General features: G+C 40.7%; 1 protein-coding gene across 2 annotated transcripts in view; it reads left to right on the top strand.

Annotated features, from left to right (window-relative positions):
- The window catches only part of WDR33 (WD repeat domain 33), a 69,005-nt gene that overhangs the window by 45,358 nt on the left and 5,988 nt on the right, over positions 1 to 17,659 (top strand). The window contains exons 8-18 of one of the 2 annotated variants that reach the window (XM_082288333.1): positions 4,710 to 4,836; positions 5,387 to 5,541; positions 5,664 to 5,742; positions 6,258 to 6,368; positions 7,177 to 7,271; positions 8,172 to 8,258; positions 8,485 to 8,624; positions 8,981 to 9,133; positions 9,481 to 10,527; positions 14,736 to 14,838; positions 15,122 to 15,584. In XM_082288333.1, the coding sequence (XP_082144459.1) occupies positions 4,710 to 4,836; positions 5,387 to 5,541; positions 5,664 to 5,742; positions 6,258 to 6,368; positions 7,177 to 7,271; positions 8,172 to 8,258; positions 8,485 to 8,624; positions 8,981 to 9,133; positions 9,481 to 10,527; positions 14,736 to 14,838; positions 15,122 to 15,584 (2,560 nt within the window). Of the gene's footprint in view, positions 1 to 4,709; positions 4,837 to 5,386; positions 5,542 to 5,663; positions 5,743 to 6,257; positions 6,369 to 7,176; positions 7,272 to 7,478; positions 7,576 to 8,171; positions 8,259 to 8,484; positions 8,625 to 8,980; positions 9,134 to 9,480; positions 10,528 to 14,735; positions 14,839 to 15,121; positions 15,585 to 17,659 lie in introns of those variants that run through there. The other variant, XM_082288332.1, reaches the window with a different exon arrangement.

Raw genomic sequence — 17,659 nt, 5'->3', positions numbered from 1 at the left:
TGCTGTTGTTTTGGGGATACAGAGTACAGGAAGGTGAATGTCAGCATGTGGTGACAAAAAGGCTTCAATCTGACCAGGCCAGGTGGGGGATACACAACTCTATTTACTCCCCATTTAGAACAGTGTAAGGGAACCAGGTGTCTTTAAAAAAATAAATCCGAGTAAATAGAATTCGAAATGAGAAACAGTATCATTGCAGTTAAATGATTATGTTAATTCTCTAAAATGTAAGCAGTTATAAATATCCATTTTCTTTGGAACATGGGTGTTAAAATGTTAAGATGCCTTAAGGCTGGTGTCTTTGTGTGTATACATTCACATAATTGCTGAGAAGGATCTAGAAATTTTCCAGTAGCATCTATCAAATTCTCTTTGAATTTATGTGCATTCAGAATGGGGCACATCCCATGGGGAAAGAATGTAAAACAGAAAAGTTAAGCTACAGCAATAAACCTGATATATCTGTAATTGCTATACACAGTTGCATTATAAAATATTGGATATCTTAAAACTGTAATATAGAGACAGTGATTCAAACCAACTTTTTTACACTGTAAGCTATATTCAGAAAGTCATAAATGCAGAAATGAGTGTGAGGAGGGGAAAAAAAAAATCACATCCTTAATTTATGTGTACTTTTTCAGACTTCTGACATACTTTATTTGATCAAATAGCATTACACATAATCCTATTATAGCTTGTTATGCCTTTCACTAGCCAGAATTTCTGTTTAGTGTCTTTTAAAGAACAACCCTTCAAAGAAATTGGCTAGCTGTACTAACAATCAGTATTTTAATTAAGAGGATTGTAACTAAGGGCACTCAAAACATTGATTATGCATGTGAAAGGTAATAGTAGGGAACTACTTTTGTATCTGAGCTTTATAAAGGTGCTAGATATTCCTGCCTTTGTTTTTCTGCAAATTTTTTAAATGGTTGAGAAAAGTTATAATAAGTAAAACCAACAAGTGTTAGTATATAGGTTTATGCTCAGACATTCACTCTTGATTTTAAATGAGTTGAGTTTCTCAAAAATCTTTGCTTTCAGTCTTTCATTTTAGTTGGTTTATGGGCCTTCCATTTCCACAACTCCTACACGATTCACACATTTCAATTCATTTGTCCATAAAACACCCCTGTTAGACAGGGAATTGTTAATAAGGTCCATGCAAAGGAGCAGGAGTTGTTCAGGGAGGAATTCTCACTCCAAAGCTCTGATCAGAGAGGCAGACGTGTGTGACTGTTGAAGTTACTGAGCAAAAGCTGTTGTCAGCAAACCGGGAATGTAAACTGCAGAGATTTGCATGAATTAAGGTTTTCTCAGCTTGGCATTTGGGGACAAGGGGGTTTTGTACCAGAGGAGAGGCTGATTCCCAACACTAAGAACTGAAAACAACTGTGAAATAAAATCTGTGAGGTGGCTTTTTCCTGGAATGTTATTTTAAATGTATTTTCTGCATCATGTGTCTCATTACAGATAATAGTGTGTGCGTCTACCAGCAGAAAGAAGGAAAAGCAATATACAACGTCAATTGCTTCCATTTTAAAAGAAATTAAGAAAGGTCTGATTAGATGATGCTATTCAGTTATTTTGGTTACGTAAATGTTCTGAGTTAGTTCGTCCCTTAGAAATAGTTCATTTAAAGCATATTTGTTGTAGGGAAAAATTTATTTTCTCTTGAGAATGCTTCATTGCATTAGGAACCTAAAGCTAAGTGTGTGATGATCCCATTTCTGCAGAGCTTTGGCTGAGATGGCTCTGCTGAGGGCAGGATGCATCACTGGCTAGATTACAAAGGAGGGTCCCAGTTTTCCCCTCTGCTGCCATAATCCAGAGTGCCTTGGTTGAAAGAACGCTCTCTGCAGGAACTGCCAGTTAGCCATTTAATCATACAAAGATTATAATGATTGTGTTTTTCAATAATATAAGTTTCTTCTGATCCCCATGGACAATACTAATGTGCTGATAGCCAGAAGCCTTTTGATAAGTACAGAGTGATTTATCTGCTCTGATTACAAGTTCTGAGTGTCCTGGCATCTTCTCCTGCTTCTCAGCTCTGTGCTCTGGGCCTAATGGGTAGTGACTATCAAACTTGGCTCTCAAAAGCCCATCAGCCTGGTGCTGTGTGTCACTGTCTCTCCTTTTTGAAGACTTTGGAAGGGTTGATGCTTCAATTGTTCTGTTTAAGATTGCCCATTCTAAGCCTTACTTTTCTCAGGGTACATATTTGTATTTGGGCGGGCTTAACTCAAGAAGAGCCTAAACCAGGGCCTTGCACAGGATGAGCTATCACCCAGGCATGGCCTTTCACCAGCATCACTTGTTTTGTGGATGCAATCTTTTCTGTCAAGCAGAGTTAGCCCTACATCTCCCTGTGCTTTTCCATTGCTAATTGTCTGTATTTCAGGAGCAGCAATGCCAATGTCACTCCAGTCCCTGTGGGTAGGGGTTGTTACAGTTTTCCTGGGCTTTGTTTATTTCATACCTACGATGGTACTCAAGTATTCTTGTCTGAACACATTTTCATACAGTTCAACCAAGTATTAACTTTAATGGAGTGTTTTTCTGTAAGGGCCTGGTTTTGCCCTTGACTTAAAATGTCCTGTCTTTCCCTGGGGACTGCATGATAGCAACTACCCACAGAATATCCTTAGCTGTAAATTTGCAAGCGTGGATTCCCCTCCACTGTGGAGGAGGAGCACTTTCTCCCTTACTCCTGGCTGAACTGTTCCTTCCAAATAAACACTGGGAAGCAAGATTTGTTCAGCATTCAGCTTCATGTTTCAGTCGAGAGACTTAGAACAAATGCAGACAGTGCCTGTCACTTCTTTCTGCATTAGAAAAGTCAGAGAAAAAGGAAATGCAGCACCTCAAGAGTGCCTCTCTGCTGGTAGCCCAGACCACCAGAGCACATTGGCAGTCTTGGCAACTTGAGGATATTGCTCTTCTCTGAAGCCCTGCATATTCCAAAGACAATTCTGCCTGCTGTGGCTGGGGAGGAGCTGGGTTCCTTCATCTGTATTGTCAGTCAGTTGTTAAAGTTGTTCCCATATACTTACCAAGGCTGGATTCATATCTTCTTTGGTCAAGAACCTCTTCCCTGTCTGTTCTTTCCTCCAGAGAGGAGGAAAGTTGCACTCACTTGAGAGTGTATTCCATGTGTTATCAGTTTGCTTCTGTTTTAAGATACAAGTATATTGCTTACTCCTTTCTTAGCTAGCACTCAGTACTCTTCCAGTACTTTGTTAGACAGACACATTCCTGGAATCCTGTTCCTATCTCGCTTCTTCAGTGAACCGAGGCCATTCTTCTACTTTGCCATGTATGTAGACATAAACATTGGGGGGGTAGGAGAAAGGGGAGAATTACTTCATTAACAGTACTTCTAATTGGGGATTCTTGTCAACTGTGCCAATTTGCTGCACGTATAGAAGTGTTGTGGCCCTGTGTGCATTCTGCTGTGCATTTTGCCGTAAGTGCACCTGAGGGATCTCTCAATAAACAGTAACTGCTTTTATCCTTTTAATCGTTGGCTTGTGATTTCAGGGCTCATAAAGGCTTCAATTCTAATTTGATTTTTCTGTGGCCTCAGGAAAATTTCAGCTGATACTTATTTTTAATGTCTTGTCAAAGTGAGATCTTTATTAAGACAGCTTGTGCTGCTTAAACTTACATGTTCCACTGTGTAGCAAAGCAGTCTGTGTGGGAGCTGTCTGAATTGATGGGAGTCCTTAGTCTTTCGTGGAGTATGCTCCCATTCTTCCATGCCATTTATGACTTCAGTGCCTTTGTGTTGCAGGCAGAGCCTCCTTTCTCAAATTGCTTTTTTCTCCACTTACTGCATGCTGCCTCATTTTCTGGGATGGACTATTACTGTTGGCCCGCCCTTGAAGTGGGCTGGTGTGGAGAGAGATTGGAGAAAGAAATTATTGTTTGTTATTTCTTCTCTGAATTCCTATAGTTAACCTCAGAAACCTCATTTTGTCATGCAGCAGGAACAGGCTTTTTTGTTGTGTTTTTTTTTTTTTTTTTTAATGGATTTTAGCTCATCTGAACAGCACTGATTCTCTCTCAAGGTCAGTCAATTTAAAAGGAAATTATATCACAAGGGTTTTTCTCTGCTAATTCTTAAGCATTGGAAAAACCTGAGTCCCTGTAAACTGATAAGAGATCACATCTCATAAGATTTCTTTTCATCATATGCTAATTTAGTTTTCAGATCCATTATTTAATTTCTTTGCTTATTTTCTGACAGGACAGCAAAAGGATAGTACTGATAAGATAAGAACAAATAGGAATTTGCTTTATATTTCTACAGTTTTTCACTGAGAGTGAAGTGTAACAGAGTCATTTTACCTCACCACCTCCATATAAATGCTTCATCAGAGTTACATTTAAAATACTGTGAAATTGTATAGGGCCAAAGCCTAAAGAAAAGTATCAATTTAAACAGAAACTTCTTAGATAATTTTTCCAGTGAGCTTGATTTGAGGGCATAATCTGAGGAGAAAATGCTCCTATTAATTAGTGGGAAGGAAGGCAAGCTAAATGACTTGGAAGAGATTTTATTTAGTTTGTTTTGTAACCTGTGCTCTGTGATGTTTTTCATTCAGTTTTACATTAGTTATAAGGTGTGCACCCTGTAATTTTTCAGTGTCTTTTCAGTGTCTGTGAAATCTCAGAATGGACGATTTTTATCTTCTTAACAGGACATGGAGCAGATGTGAAATGTGTTGACTGGCATCCAACAAAGGGATTAGTTGTTTCAGGAAGTAAAGATAGCCAACAGCCCATCAAGTTCTGGGATCCAAAGACTGGCCAGAGCCTTGCCACACTGTAAGACTTTTGATTTGCTCAAATATAAGCTAACTTTATAAAACAATTTTTTCTTAATTCCTTTCTTACCTCCTTTCGTCACAACTTTTTGGCCATACACAGTTGCTTCAAACATAAAGCTAGTGCTTTAGCTGTGCAAGAAAATCCAGAAGTTATATGAAGACAAATCTGTACCTGGAAAATTGAGAATTTAATATTTGTTATTTAAATTTACTTTGTCCTTTTTCACAGACAGTCTAGTCACACAGTTCTCATTCAGACTGAGATATGGAAAAACAAATGAGGTGTTTCATCTGGCTGATGAAAACTTTCTTATGGGGCAGTAGAAACATGCCCAGTAACTGGATACTGTCTCAGCAAGTGCTACCAGTTGCTCTGAAGTAAAAGACCAAGGTCAAAGCATAGGGCCTTTGCACAGAAAGCCCCGGTGTTCTGCTTTAGTAGCTGGATACTGCCTTGTTATTTACCTGAATATTTGTGACTGGCAGATTTTTATCTGTGTCTGAGAAATCAGTTTCAGGACAAACAATCTGTTTCTCTCTGCTTGCAGACATGCTCATAAAAACACAGTGATGGAGGTGAAACTGAATCTCAATGGTAACTGGCTGCTGACAGCTTCTCGTGACCATCTCTGTAAGCTCTTTGACATCCGTAACCTGAAAGAAGAACTTCAGGTCTTCAGGGGTCATAAGAAAGAGGCCACAGGTCAGAATTTGTTTTATTATGTAGATTGTTATTATTAAGCTTGGATTAAAAATTAAAATTATTTCCATTAATTAGAAATCCTGGTATTACACCTTCTGATTGTGGCTTACTGTGTGTTTCAGCTGTGGCCTGGCATCCTGTTCACGAAGGGCTGTTTGCCAGTGGAGGATCTGATGGGTCCTTGTTGTTCTGGCATGTTGGGTATGTGGCATTTTCATCAGCACACTGGAAAGATGTTGGTCAGTTGTGCAAGTTGTTAGACTGAACACAAAATACCTCTTTTCCCCTTTGAATCCATATTTAGCCTGCATATTTATGATAATAGTTTTTCTCTGTACATGAGGAATTTGTTAATACGCTTCATTTATGAAGAAGTTTTCCTGTAGAAATGTGCTTCAAAGGATACAATTGCTTGCACAAACCCAGCCATGTGTTGAGATGGTAATGAATGGTTGAAACTCCTAGTTTCTTAAAGCTTGTTCTGAGGTGCTGTAATTATTTGGTTTTAAATGTACAATTAAAAATCCCTTCATTACGGAACTGCCTATTAAAACCACTGGGAACAATCAGTTCACCCAGCAGAAAAGTGACAGAGGCTTAAGTTTGACAAGACGGGATAGAGGATGAACAACAACTGAAGAGCAAAAGTTTTCTATTGTAGCTGTAGGAGATATTCAGCTGTGTTTGATTGATTTTCTCTTTTTTTAATGCATCAGGGTTGAGAAGGAGGTTGGTGGAATGGAAATGGCCCACGAAGGAATGATCTGGAGTCTGGCATGGCATCCCCTCGGACACATTCTCTGTTCAGGCTCAAATGATCACACCAGGTAATTCCAAGTATTTAAAGAGAAGGTCTAAGGAAATGTATGTACTTTTAGAAACTAGAACAGTGCTTGGCATCAGTGAATAGATTGGGATGGTTCTGTTACACAACCAGTGGCCAAAGCAGAGACACAACTTACGTTATTAGGAGGCACTAGGTTGTACTGACATTTTATATTGCAAGGTGGAGTCTAACTTCTTGTCCTTGCTCTAAGGAAGCCTTAAAAAATATTACAATTTTGGTTTGTGGGAGCTTTTAAATCCACTGAAGAAATGTTTAAAGAAGGAATTGTTGTAGTTTCTTGCTGAAGAAATACTCTTACCTCCACAGTAGTTTTTCCTGCAGATCATCTACTGGTAATGTCTTTTGACATTGCAGACATGTTCAGAGGCTGTAGGTTGCGTTTTTAGGTTGGACTTGCTATAACCATAGTGCATTTTATAAATGCAGTAAATTGTTGGGGGGCCATGTGCATATTTAGTGTATATGAAAAATATACTTGAGCAAGAAGGTTTTGGAATGGACTAGAAATTTTTTTTTCAGGATCTGATGTTGATGCCTTGTACTTACACACGTTACACTTTGAAGTACCTTCTAACTTGTAACTATGCAATTCATTACAGTACTCGTTGGGGTTTTTATTTTTGGCTTGAAGCTCATATCCTGTGTTCACATCTAGAGCTGAACTCAATTTAGTAAGAGTTGAATCCTTATATAATCAAGATACTATACTAAAAACCAAAGAACTAATTAGATTAAAAGTTGTTAATGCTCTTGACCCTTAATGAGATCATATAACTTCCTTTTGACAGCAAGTTTTGGACTAGAAATCGGCCTGGAGATAAAATGCGAGATCGTTACAACTTGAACCTGCTGCCTGGGATGTCAGAGGATGGTGTGGAATATGGTAAGGCACTTTCCTCAATATGGAAGGAAGACAATTGGGGTCAAGAACAGGCCTAGGTCATTAGGTGACGCTTCTGGGTAAGGTGAGGAAGCAGAATTATAGCATTGCTGACCACTGGGGCAAAAATATCTTTTTCTAAGGATGATTTTACTTTCCACATTGTCAGCAATCATGATTCCAACAATGGGTTTTATTCTGTTTCCACAGCTCCAGGAGGTAAGACCTGCTCTGTCAATCACAGGAAGGAGGTTTGGCTCTCCCTCTGGCAAATATCTCCAGTTTACTTTTCATCCTGAAAACGTCATCTGTCTTCAAGGCTTCCCACAGTGCTGAACTGCAACAGGAAAAGCTTTCAAATTATTGAATTCTACTAAAAGCTTTAAACTTTACTCCCCTCATAAGGATTTAGCTCAAAAATTTTAGGCTGCTCAGGAATGCCCAGCTCAGTGGTGTGCCTCAGCCACCTGTAGTTGCATCTGTTTCTTCAGATTTTTGATTATTTGCCCTTTTTTTTTTTTTTTTTTTGGGGGGGTGGGGGGGGGTCAGGAAATGAAAATGCAGGACTTAAATACAATTTAAGTTTTAAAATATATAGATTTGTTATAACAAAAATGGGACTGGTTATGGGTTATTATTTCTTTTTCTCAGCTTCTACCCTAATGTAACGTTCCTGAAAGGACATAGTTTCTGACCTTCTGGGGTTGATTTATGAATCTGAACTTGCAGCTCTTTTAATACCCTGTAATTCATGTATGAAACTAAATTGTGACCTACCAGTTGTAAAATATGTATTTACTACTGGAATGTGATACTAATGGTAAAAGCATGTGAGAATCCGAAGGGCTAAAATGGTAACGTAAAGAAAAATTTTCCAAGTATAAATATTTTTTTTTTCTCTAGATGATCTGGAGCCCAACAGCCTGGCAGTTATTCCTGGGATGGGAATACCTGAACAATTGAAAATAGCCATGGAGCAGGAGCAGATGGGTAAGTAATAGCTATGGGGAAGCATTCTCCTGAGCAGTCCAGATACTGTGTGACTTCTTTTTCATTCTTTTCCTATTCTTTGGGAGCATAGATGCTCTTTTCTAAAGTTCTGTGTTGTTCATATTTGCAATGTAAAGAAGGATGAGCTGAAAATCTCTGTGAAAAAAATAAAGGGTCTTTCTGTAAGCCAGCATTGCTCTGACTGTTTGTTTCCCTGGTGCCAAAGGGAAAGATGAGTCCAATGACATTGAAATGACAATCCCAGGACTGGATTGGGGAATGGAGGAAGTAATGCAAAAGGACCAAAAGAAAGTGCCACAGAAAAAAGTTCCCTATGCAAAACCAATACCAGCACAGTTTCAGCAGGTAAGTACATGATACAAAGTGAACAGAACAACCTGTTATTTTCCCAACTTCAAGAAGTGTGTGTCTTTTGAAATGTTTTGGTTATTCGGTATCAGCTCTTCTGTATCAACACCCAGTGCAACTTATCACAGTAGCTAGTTTAATTACTATTTAAACATAAAATATTTTGTTAAATACCTTCTGTCTTATATCTGTACCTGGGAAGAAGTTATAAAATATGGAAGTTTTACTCAGCATTGTTTTTACTTTCAAGTATCCATACTACAAAATGTTTCAGCATATCCTTTCTCATTGCTGCAATGTGTTGCAAATGTGTTGTTCTACAGAATTAATCTTGTGTTTCCTAATCTTTATAGGCATGGATGCAAAATAAAGTTCCTTTGCCTCCCCCACCTGAGCCATTGAATGATAGAAAGGAGGATATTAAGCTGGAGGAGAAAAAGAAATCACAGGCAGAGATTGAGCAGGAAATGGCAGCACTTCAGTACACAAACCCACAACTCTTGGAGGTATGTGTGGAAACACAGTTATTAACAAGTTTGCTTTAAAGTGAGCAGCTTCCTGTGGCACTTTCACCTGTTTGGCTGTTTTCACCTTTTTACAAAAAGACATCTAATTGACAGAATATTGCACTTAATGCGTGATGGTGTGAAACCCTCAGTGAGGCCCCCACATCTCAGTTTGCCAGTACTGATCTGTGGGTCTCTTTGGTTAGTAATTTGTCTTTAGTTAGTTATTTCTGTTAATTACAAGGAAAGAATTCTTAAACTCCTGTGAAATGGGATGAGTGCTTCTGATTTTTAGTTGTAACATACTTCTGTGCTTAGTCAATTTTCTGGGTTTCTTTTTCGGACAGCAATTGAAGATTGAGAGACTTGCACAAAAGCAAGCTGAGCAAGTGCAGCCACCACCCCCAGGAGGATCTCTCCATGGACCTCAGCCTTTCCCAGGGCAAGGCCCAATGTCACAGATGCCTCAAGGGTTTCAGCAGCCCCTTCCACCTCAGCAGATGCCAATGAATATGCCTCAGATGGGACCTCCTGGTCCACAAGGACAGTTCAGACCTCCAGGACCCCAAGGACAAATAGGACCTCAAGGTCCATTACACCAAGGAGCTGGAGGTCCACAAGGGTTCATGGGACCACAAGGACCTCCAGGCCCCCAAGGGCCCCCACAAGGAATGCCACGGCCTCAGGATTTACACGGACATCAAGGAATGCAGAGACATCCGGGCCCTCATGGGCCAATGGGGCCCCCAGGTCCACAGGGTAATGCTGGCCCACAGGGACACTTGGGACCGCAGGGCCTGCCTGGGTCTCAGACTCATTTAGGACCACAGGGCCCACCTGGCCCACAAGGTCACTTGGGTCCTCAGGGTCCCCCTGGAGGTCAAGGAATGCAGGGGCCACCTGGTCCACGAGGAATGCAAGGACCTCTTCCTCATGGCATGCAAGGAGCTCCGGGATCTCAAGGGATGCAGGGCCCTATATCTCAAGGGCCTTTGATGGGACTTAATCCAAGAGGGATGCAGGGTCCACCAGGACCCAGAGATAACCAGGGACCTAATCCACAAGGGATGATGATGGGTCATCCACAAGAAATGAGAGGTCCTCATATGCAAAGTGGTTTACTAGGACATGGCCCCCAGGAGATGCGGGGCCTTCAGGGACCCCCGCCTCAAGGTACAATGCTGGGACCGCCACAAGAAATGCGTGGGCCACCTGGTCCACAGGGCCAGCAGGGACCTCCACAAGGCTCTTTGGTGGGGCCTCAAGGAAACATGCAAGGACCTCAGGGACAGCCGAACCCTTCGAGGGGGCCGCACCCTTCCCAGGGCCCTCTGCCCTTCCAGCAGCAGAAAACACCTCTGTTGGGTGACGGGCCTCGTCCCCCATTCAATCAGGTATGTGGTGGTCTTCGTAACAAGGGGAGTTTTAAGAATGTGGGAATGATAACTTGTGCAGTAGGAATGCACAGCAGGAGCTGAGAGAATGGAGGTTGGGTATTCCTTGGAGGACTGAGACCTCAGGAAAACTGAAGTGATAATAAAAAGGGTTATGTAGCTTGGAAACAGCAGAAGGTGTCCCTGCCCATGGCAGGGGATTGGAAATAGGTGATCTTTAAGGTCACTTCCAAGCCAATCTATTCATGATTCTATGGAAGGTAACTGTGGAAAAGGGATTATTGGGAATACTAGTACAGAAACCAGTCTGCTATGAAAATGTGTAACCTTAAGAGAAACTCCTTTTTTTTTTTTTGCCTTTTTTTTTTTTTTGCCTTTTTTTAATTTAAAGACACTGAACTTTCTTAAGTGGGGTATTTCCTGGGGAGCAGACAAGCACTACTAGCACTAATAAAAGTTGAATTTAAAGAAACTGAACATAAGAAAACTCATATGTATTAATTAAAGCAAGGTTCTGCCAACTCTCAGTTGTCCAGAGTAGTTAATCTGAACTATGGGATGAATTTATCATAGATGCTGACACACCTGGAATCAGCTTAGGTCTGGTTGCACTTAAGAGTTCACTCTAAGAGCAGAGGAGCACGGAGGGACACAGCTGTCCTGTTTCCTGCCTCTAGCCACCTCTACTTCCCAGAGCACAAGTTCAGAGACAGCGTTGTCCAGTGTTAACTCCTCAGCGCGCCATTTACTGAGGAGCAGGAGAGGAAGCACAGTTATGGGATGGGTTTGTGTAGGACTGACCCAGGCTGAGTGGGGTGAGCACTGAGCTGGAAGTGCTGAGCAGGCCTTGGATGTGTACTGACAGCAGGGAGCTGTCCCCATGCCCTGCTGCCTCAGCATCAGCTCCAGGAGGGTTCACCAGCTCAGCAAGATATCACACATAGCTGGCCTGGAATACTGGGCAGTGCTGCTTATAGACACACCAGTTGATTCCACGGGAGTCAAGTCAGGCTTTGGGAAGTCTGGTTTGGCACCAGCTGCAGCCTGTTTACCCATTCCATTTTCTGCTCTACTACACATCTCCCAGAGCTCTTGGTGGTTATTGCCTCTCATAAGCTTCTAGCTGGATAGCACCAGTTCTGTGCTTTGTCTCAATTGTCTTCAGTGCTAGGTGAATTTTGAAAGGGAACTTTGGAAAAAAATCTACTTAATTTAAAAAAAAAAAGTGTGGTGTTTTTTAACCAGAATTGTCTCTTTTAGACCTGCACTCAATAGTTTCAGTCAAAGCTTTAGAAATGTAGAGTACTTCGTGTGTAGTCCAGTACCAATCACAATGAGGAACTGAATATTCAAAGGAGCTTTAGCTCAGGGATTCCTTTTCAGATTGAAGCAGAGTAGCCTACAAGTCGTGGGCTTATTTGAATATTTTTTCCTTGCAAATCAATAATTCCCTCCAGAAGGCTGTTAATGTGCTGCTGTTGCTGAGATTTCAAAAACATCCAAGTTACACAAATGGGTGTTGGTTCCCCAACTATATAACTTAAACCAGCAGAGGTGTTTCTTATTGCTGTCCCAGGGAGACTCATTTTTCTTTGAGAATAATTACCGTGTTTGTGGAGGGCTGTCTTTGTCTGCCCTTGCCACTGACACTGTTTGGAATTCAGTAGGGTGCTTTTGGCAGGTGGCTGGTTATTTTCAATGAATACTGCTATCTTAAGGGCTTTTACAGATACTAAAAAATGAAATAGTGAGGTATTTTAGATCATTCTTCCTTCCTTGTGCACCTTTAGTATGATAATGGGTTTTAAAACTTAACTATTTTAAAATTCATAATGTCAGGTTTTGCTCCATTTTGCTTCTCTGTAATATGAATATAGCAGTAGTTATTGTTTAAAAAGGCCCCCTCTGTGATTGTTTTTAAAAACAATAGACTTTAGTTTGTTTTGTGTTCTGAATTTGACCTTTTTCTTCTGTAAACTTGTACAAATCACTTGTCTTCCTTTTCAGTAGCAGAAGTGTAAAGCAAAGGCTTGTGACATGAATACCTAACATTATAGATAATTGTAAGGGTTAATCTCCACATAAGGTATCACTGTTACCTGCACCACCTGTACACTGGAAGCAGAGGTTTGCTGGGATACATAAGGCCATTTCCAGCTTTTAGTAAAATACCTCTTTCTGAGCTCTGCATATTTCCCAGTTTCAAGCCCAGTTTGAGGCCTGGAATGAATTTTGAAACAAAAATATGAAAATGCAGAGTTGGGGCTCTGTGTTCCCCACTTGGCAAAGCATGGTTTGTTTGTAATAAAGGTTTCTGCTAAGGAGAGTTATTTACTGAGTGCTAAAAACTGTTGCTTTGGTTAAACACTTCCATAAATGGAAGAAGTTGCATAAAATTTATTTTAAGTAAGCATCTGCTAAATATATGGGAAATCCTGGAACTCCAGCAAGGCTTTGGTCAGGAACAGCAGAATCGCTGTGATAGCTGGCTCTTACCTAGTCAGAGGATGGATTTGTTCTGGACTCAAGTCAACATTCCATCACTAGGAAAGTATTTTTGGGGATTTTTGGAGGTTTTTTTAATGGGTATTAAGCCAGGTCTTTTACTTTGCTTATTTTCCCAACATTCTTACAAAATTACTCAATGCAAATATGATGTTTGTGGTATATATTTGTGAGCTTTCTTGTGTTTATCACCTACATTGCAGTTGAATATAAGTTTCTAATTTAAAACGATATTTCAAGATATGATGGGAGAAATGCACAAACTTCCTGCTTCTCTGCAACCATAAAAAAAAAAAAAAAGGTAGTGTTTCTCCAAAATAAATTTAGAGCATTAAAATTATTTAACTTTGATTCATGGAGAAGTTAAGCAGTGTAATTATGACCTGGTGGTGTGCTGGAGTACACAGGTCTTTAAGTATTTCCAGACTGCCTGCAGTCTGGAAGAGTTTTAACAAGTCAGTGTGAGGGCCAAGTCTAAATCTTCCATACTGGACACGTCTAGGAAAAAATTACATGTTTAGGGGTTTCTAGTAAGGGTTTGGGGAGGGATTGGTTTTTTGGTCATGTCAGTAGAAGATTTTGTATAGCAATCCTGCAGGTTTCAGCTCTTCAGGTTTCAGCAGTTCATATTTTTATTGTTGGATTTTATAGCTACAGTGTAAATTCTGTACATGCCCCTTTCAGTTCCTGTCAAGCACAAACCCCAGGTGATGACTTTTTGTCAGGCCTGTGCTGTCTAAAGGCAGAATCAGACCATTGTCTGAACACAGTTTTCCAACCAGTGTCACCACAGCAGGTCCAGTGTAAATTTGGTGCCTGTAGAAGTCTTTCATGAGTCTGTGACAGCAGCTGAATTTAAAGAGCATTATTTTATCCTTTAAAATTCACCAAAAAAATGAGAAAATATACCAGAAGACACTTACATACTTTATTTTTTTTCTTTGGGATGACACAAAACACACAAACCTCTGCCCACCCTACTGCTTCTGCTTCAGAAAGGAGGGACTATGGCTCCTGCCTTTAGCCCTGTCAGTGCTGAAAACTCCCTTGTTTCATGGTGCTTAGCTGGGGGTTAGCACTTTTTTTTTATCCTGAAACGAAGAAAAATGAACTTTGCCATCATGTTAAAAATGTAACTCGTTATTTCCATGTTAACAACTTAGAGGTTTAGAGAAGAGGTTCCTGTACGGCCCTGATGTTTTCCCTCCCATCCCAACATTCTTGGTAATTATTTTTGTACATATAGTTTCTCTTTTTTGTTCATTTCCAAATGAAGTCTCTGGTCTGTGAAGCTCTTTCACTGCCTGTAAATCAGTACGTGATATTTTTCAAATTTACACATTTTCCTCATCTAGAGGAATAGAATATTTGTATTGAATACTCAATAAATTCAATACATTCTTATAGAATATTCATACTTGGGAAGAATATGAGCTTTATCATCTTTGGTTGTAACAGGTAAAATGTGGATACTTGAAGTGCTGTTTCCTATAAAATGCTGTGTTTCTCAGGGACTGAAGCATTTACTGATGTGAATGTCTGAAAACTGAGGCTGAAACCATTGGAACATGAGATGTTTCTATTGTACAGCCTGTGCAGATGCAGACTTTATGGAAGAAAAATGTTTTGCACTCTTACAAAAATTATTAATTACTCACACATTACTCACAATTCACGTGGCTTTTCTTCTTACATGCTCACAGGATGGACAGAACCCAGGTCCTCCTCCACTGATACCAGGACTGGGGCAGCAAGGAGGACAAGGTCGTCTGGGCCCTCACAACCAAGGACCTGGTCTTAATAAAGGTAATTAAATATATTGTCTGTTCTCCTGGGAGTCAGTCCTCTCAAGGAGGGGCTGTCCCAGTGCAGTGCACCCAGACAGAAATGGCTGGAGCACAATGCAGGGCCGTGGCTGAGAGAAAGGCTTCCATTGATGTGGACTGGAATAGACAGGAAAAATTTTCCCAGAAGTATTGTTTAATGTGAAATTTATCCCATATGCTTTCTAGAACTGTATGAACTAGAGCATCCTAAAGTGATCTAGAAATTGTTACAGAAACCTGCTGTGATTTCTTTTGCCCTCAAGGTGATGCCCGTGGTCCACCAAACCATCACCTGGGCCCGCTGTCGGACAGACGGCACGAGCAGAACAGTGGTGGCCCCGAGCATGGGCCGGAGAGGGGCCTGTTCCGAGGGGGCCAGGACTGGAGTGATGGCAGAGACAGCAGGGGCATGCCAGACAGACGGGGACCTCACCCCGATTTCCATGACGACTTTGATCGACCAGACGACTTCCGTGATGACTTCCATCCCGATAAGAGATTTGGCCATCGGTTACGAGAATTCGAGGGGAGAGGAGGCCCACCATTGCAAGATGAGAAATGGAGACGGGGTGGACCTGGGCCTCCCTTTCCTCCTGATCACAGGGAATTTGAAGGAGGTGGTTCAAACCGTGGGCCTCCTGGTGCTTGGGAAGGACGGAGACCTTCAGATGACAGATATCCACGGGATCCTGAGGATGCACGCTTCCGAGGAAGGCGGGATGAGAGGTAAGAATAAATCTATTTCTCTTTCTTGGGTTAAAGGGTAAATGGAGGGAACTCTTTTATTCCTGGTTTCCTTTTTATTAAGGAGTCTATCTGTTTCAGATTTATAAACTGGAAACCAATAAGGAAATGAAAACTCTAATATACCTGAGTATAGAGTCCATAAAAATCATTCAGTAATAGAAGAAAACTTGAAAAATGGTCATTGTACACAGCAGCTTCCGTGTCTTTAAACAGTAAGTAAAGAGAAGGGGGAAAGTTTGTAGAGAAGATCCAGTGACACAGGATGAAGATCTGAGACCGTTTTGACGAAAATTGAGAGGAGACTTAAAGGTTAAAGTGACAAACTTTTGAACACTAGAAGTGGATTTTGAGATTCTGTCTCCAGTCACAAACTACAGCATGACTGTAGAGACTGTAGGATGAGATGCAATGCCCTTGTAAGGAGCAGGAACAGTGATCTGACTGCCAGATGGAAGGGACAGAGTTACAGCATCTGTTGGACTGTCGAGACTATTTTTTCATGCGTTTGCTTGTAGGAATTTTATTTCTCTTTCTGACTAATTTCTTAATGCCAAGTGAAGAACTCTAAATTAATCTGATTTACAGCAATGTCCTTGTCATTGCTCACAATCTCGGAATAAATCACAAAGGGATAAATTTGCTTCTAGTTACCAATGTAAATATGGAGGAATTAGTGCTGTCTCCGAGATTAACTGTCAGCAAAATTGCTCCAGATTTATGCTAGTTTAATTAAGTGAAATTTGGCCTCCCAGGTCTAAGCCTCTCACTGACCACCAAGTCTCTATGTATAAGAACATGTGCTTGTACAAATATGCTGTGGTCTCCACATAATGTGAATTTTGTGTGTTTTAGTTGCCTTTTTAATCATTTTCTTACATTCCTTTTACTTTGCATCTATACAGCTCTTCTTTTAGCTATTTTCTGCCTAGCTCTGTAAGATGTAACTTCCTTTTGTGTGAAGAGTATGAAAAGAAATGAACAGTAACTAAAAGAAGGTAACAATTAAAGCCATTTTTAAAAAGTAAAGCCAGAGAGAATCCAGTTGGATGGTCCAGTGGTCCAATGGTCTGCATCACAGAACTCTAAAAGCAGTTTAGCAGACAAGACTTTTAGAAGCTTAGTAGAGATTTTCAGATCTTACATTGAAAATGCTTAGGGACTGGAAAATATTTTATTATGGTCCTGATTCTTGAAAAGTTTCAGGAAGGGAAACAAGAACCTTGTGACCTGTAAACCTGACTTTTGAACTAAGAGTTAAGAGTATTCTATTTATCAGAGTACAAGTGTTTGCCCAGAGAGCTTGAAATGAAATGGCACAGGGCCCTAAAAGGCTCATTGTGCTTGTAAATTTGATGATTTTCTTGGAATGAAGGTGAACTAGGTGCCATTTACTGCAGATGCTGTGGTGGACTTAAACCCAACCACTCGTTCAGCTGACTTGGTTTGAAATTGAGATTGTAACTGGTTTGATCAAGCATGAGAGGCAAATGTGTGTATGTGTGTTTCTCTCTAATTTCCCATCCTTTTCATCCCTGTCCTGTTCTTACTCTACCTGTGCATATCCACATGATGCTTCTACTGCAGAGACCTGCCTCTTCCTGCCTGCTAATCTGCACAGTGTGTAGTTGTGTACAGTAAGGTCCTAGGCCTCGGGGAAGAAGATGTGAGAGCAGTCAAACAGGAACTGAACCCGATGCAAGGCAGGGTTTTATGTGTGACTGATATGAAAAGGCAAATAAGGATATCCATAACACAATATTGGGAGCTGTGGCTATGTCAGGCATAGGTATCGTAGATTTCAAAACTCAACTGTGTCCATAAGTTGCCTGGAAGACATAGGAAAGGCCCTGTTCCTGCAGCCCTGGGGCCTTGTGTTGAAAATCTTGGTAATTTCCAAGTCGAATCACACCATATCAGTATTAAAGTGGGAGCCCCTCTAAGAAACCTCTAGAGGACTGTGCTGTTTCAAGGCTAAACAATATTGCTCTGTGATTATTTGAACCATTTGTACCTGAAACTGTTGAGTTTGTTTTCCCAAACCATCCAGGTTAATG

Source organism: Coloeus monedula (assembly GCF_965178545.1).
Source record: "Coloeus monedula genome assembly, chromosome: 10".
Classification (NCBI taxonomy): domain Eukaryota; kingdom Metazoa; phylum Chordata; class Aves; order Passeriformes; family Corvidae; genus Coloeus; species Coloeus monedula.
Note: the sequence above shows the minus strand (reverse complement) of the source record. Positions and strands in the feature narration are given on the sequence as shown.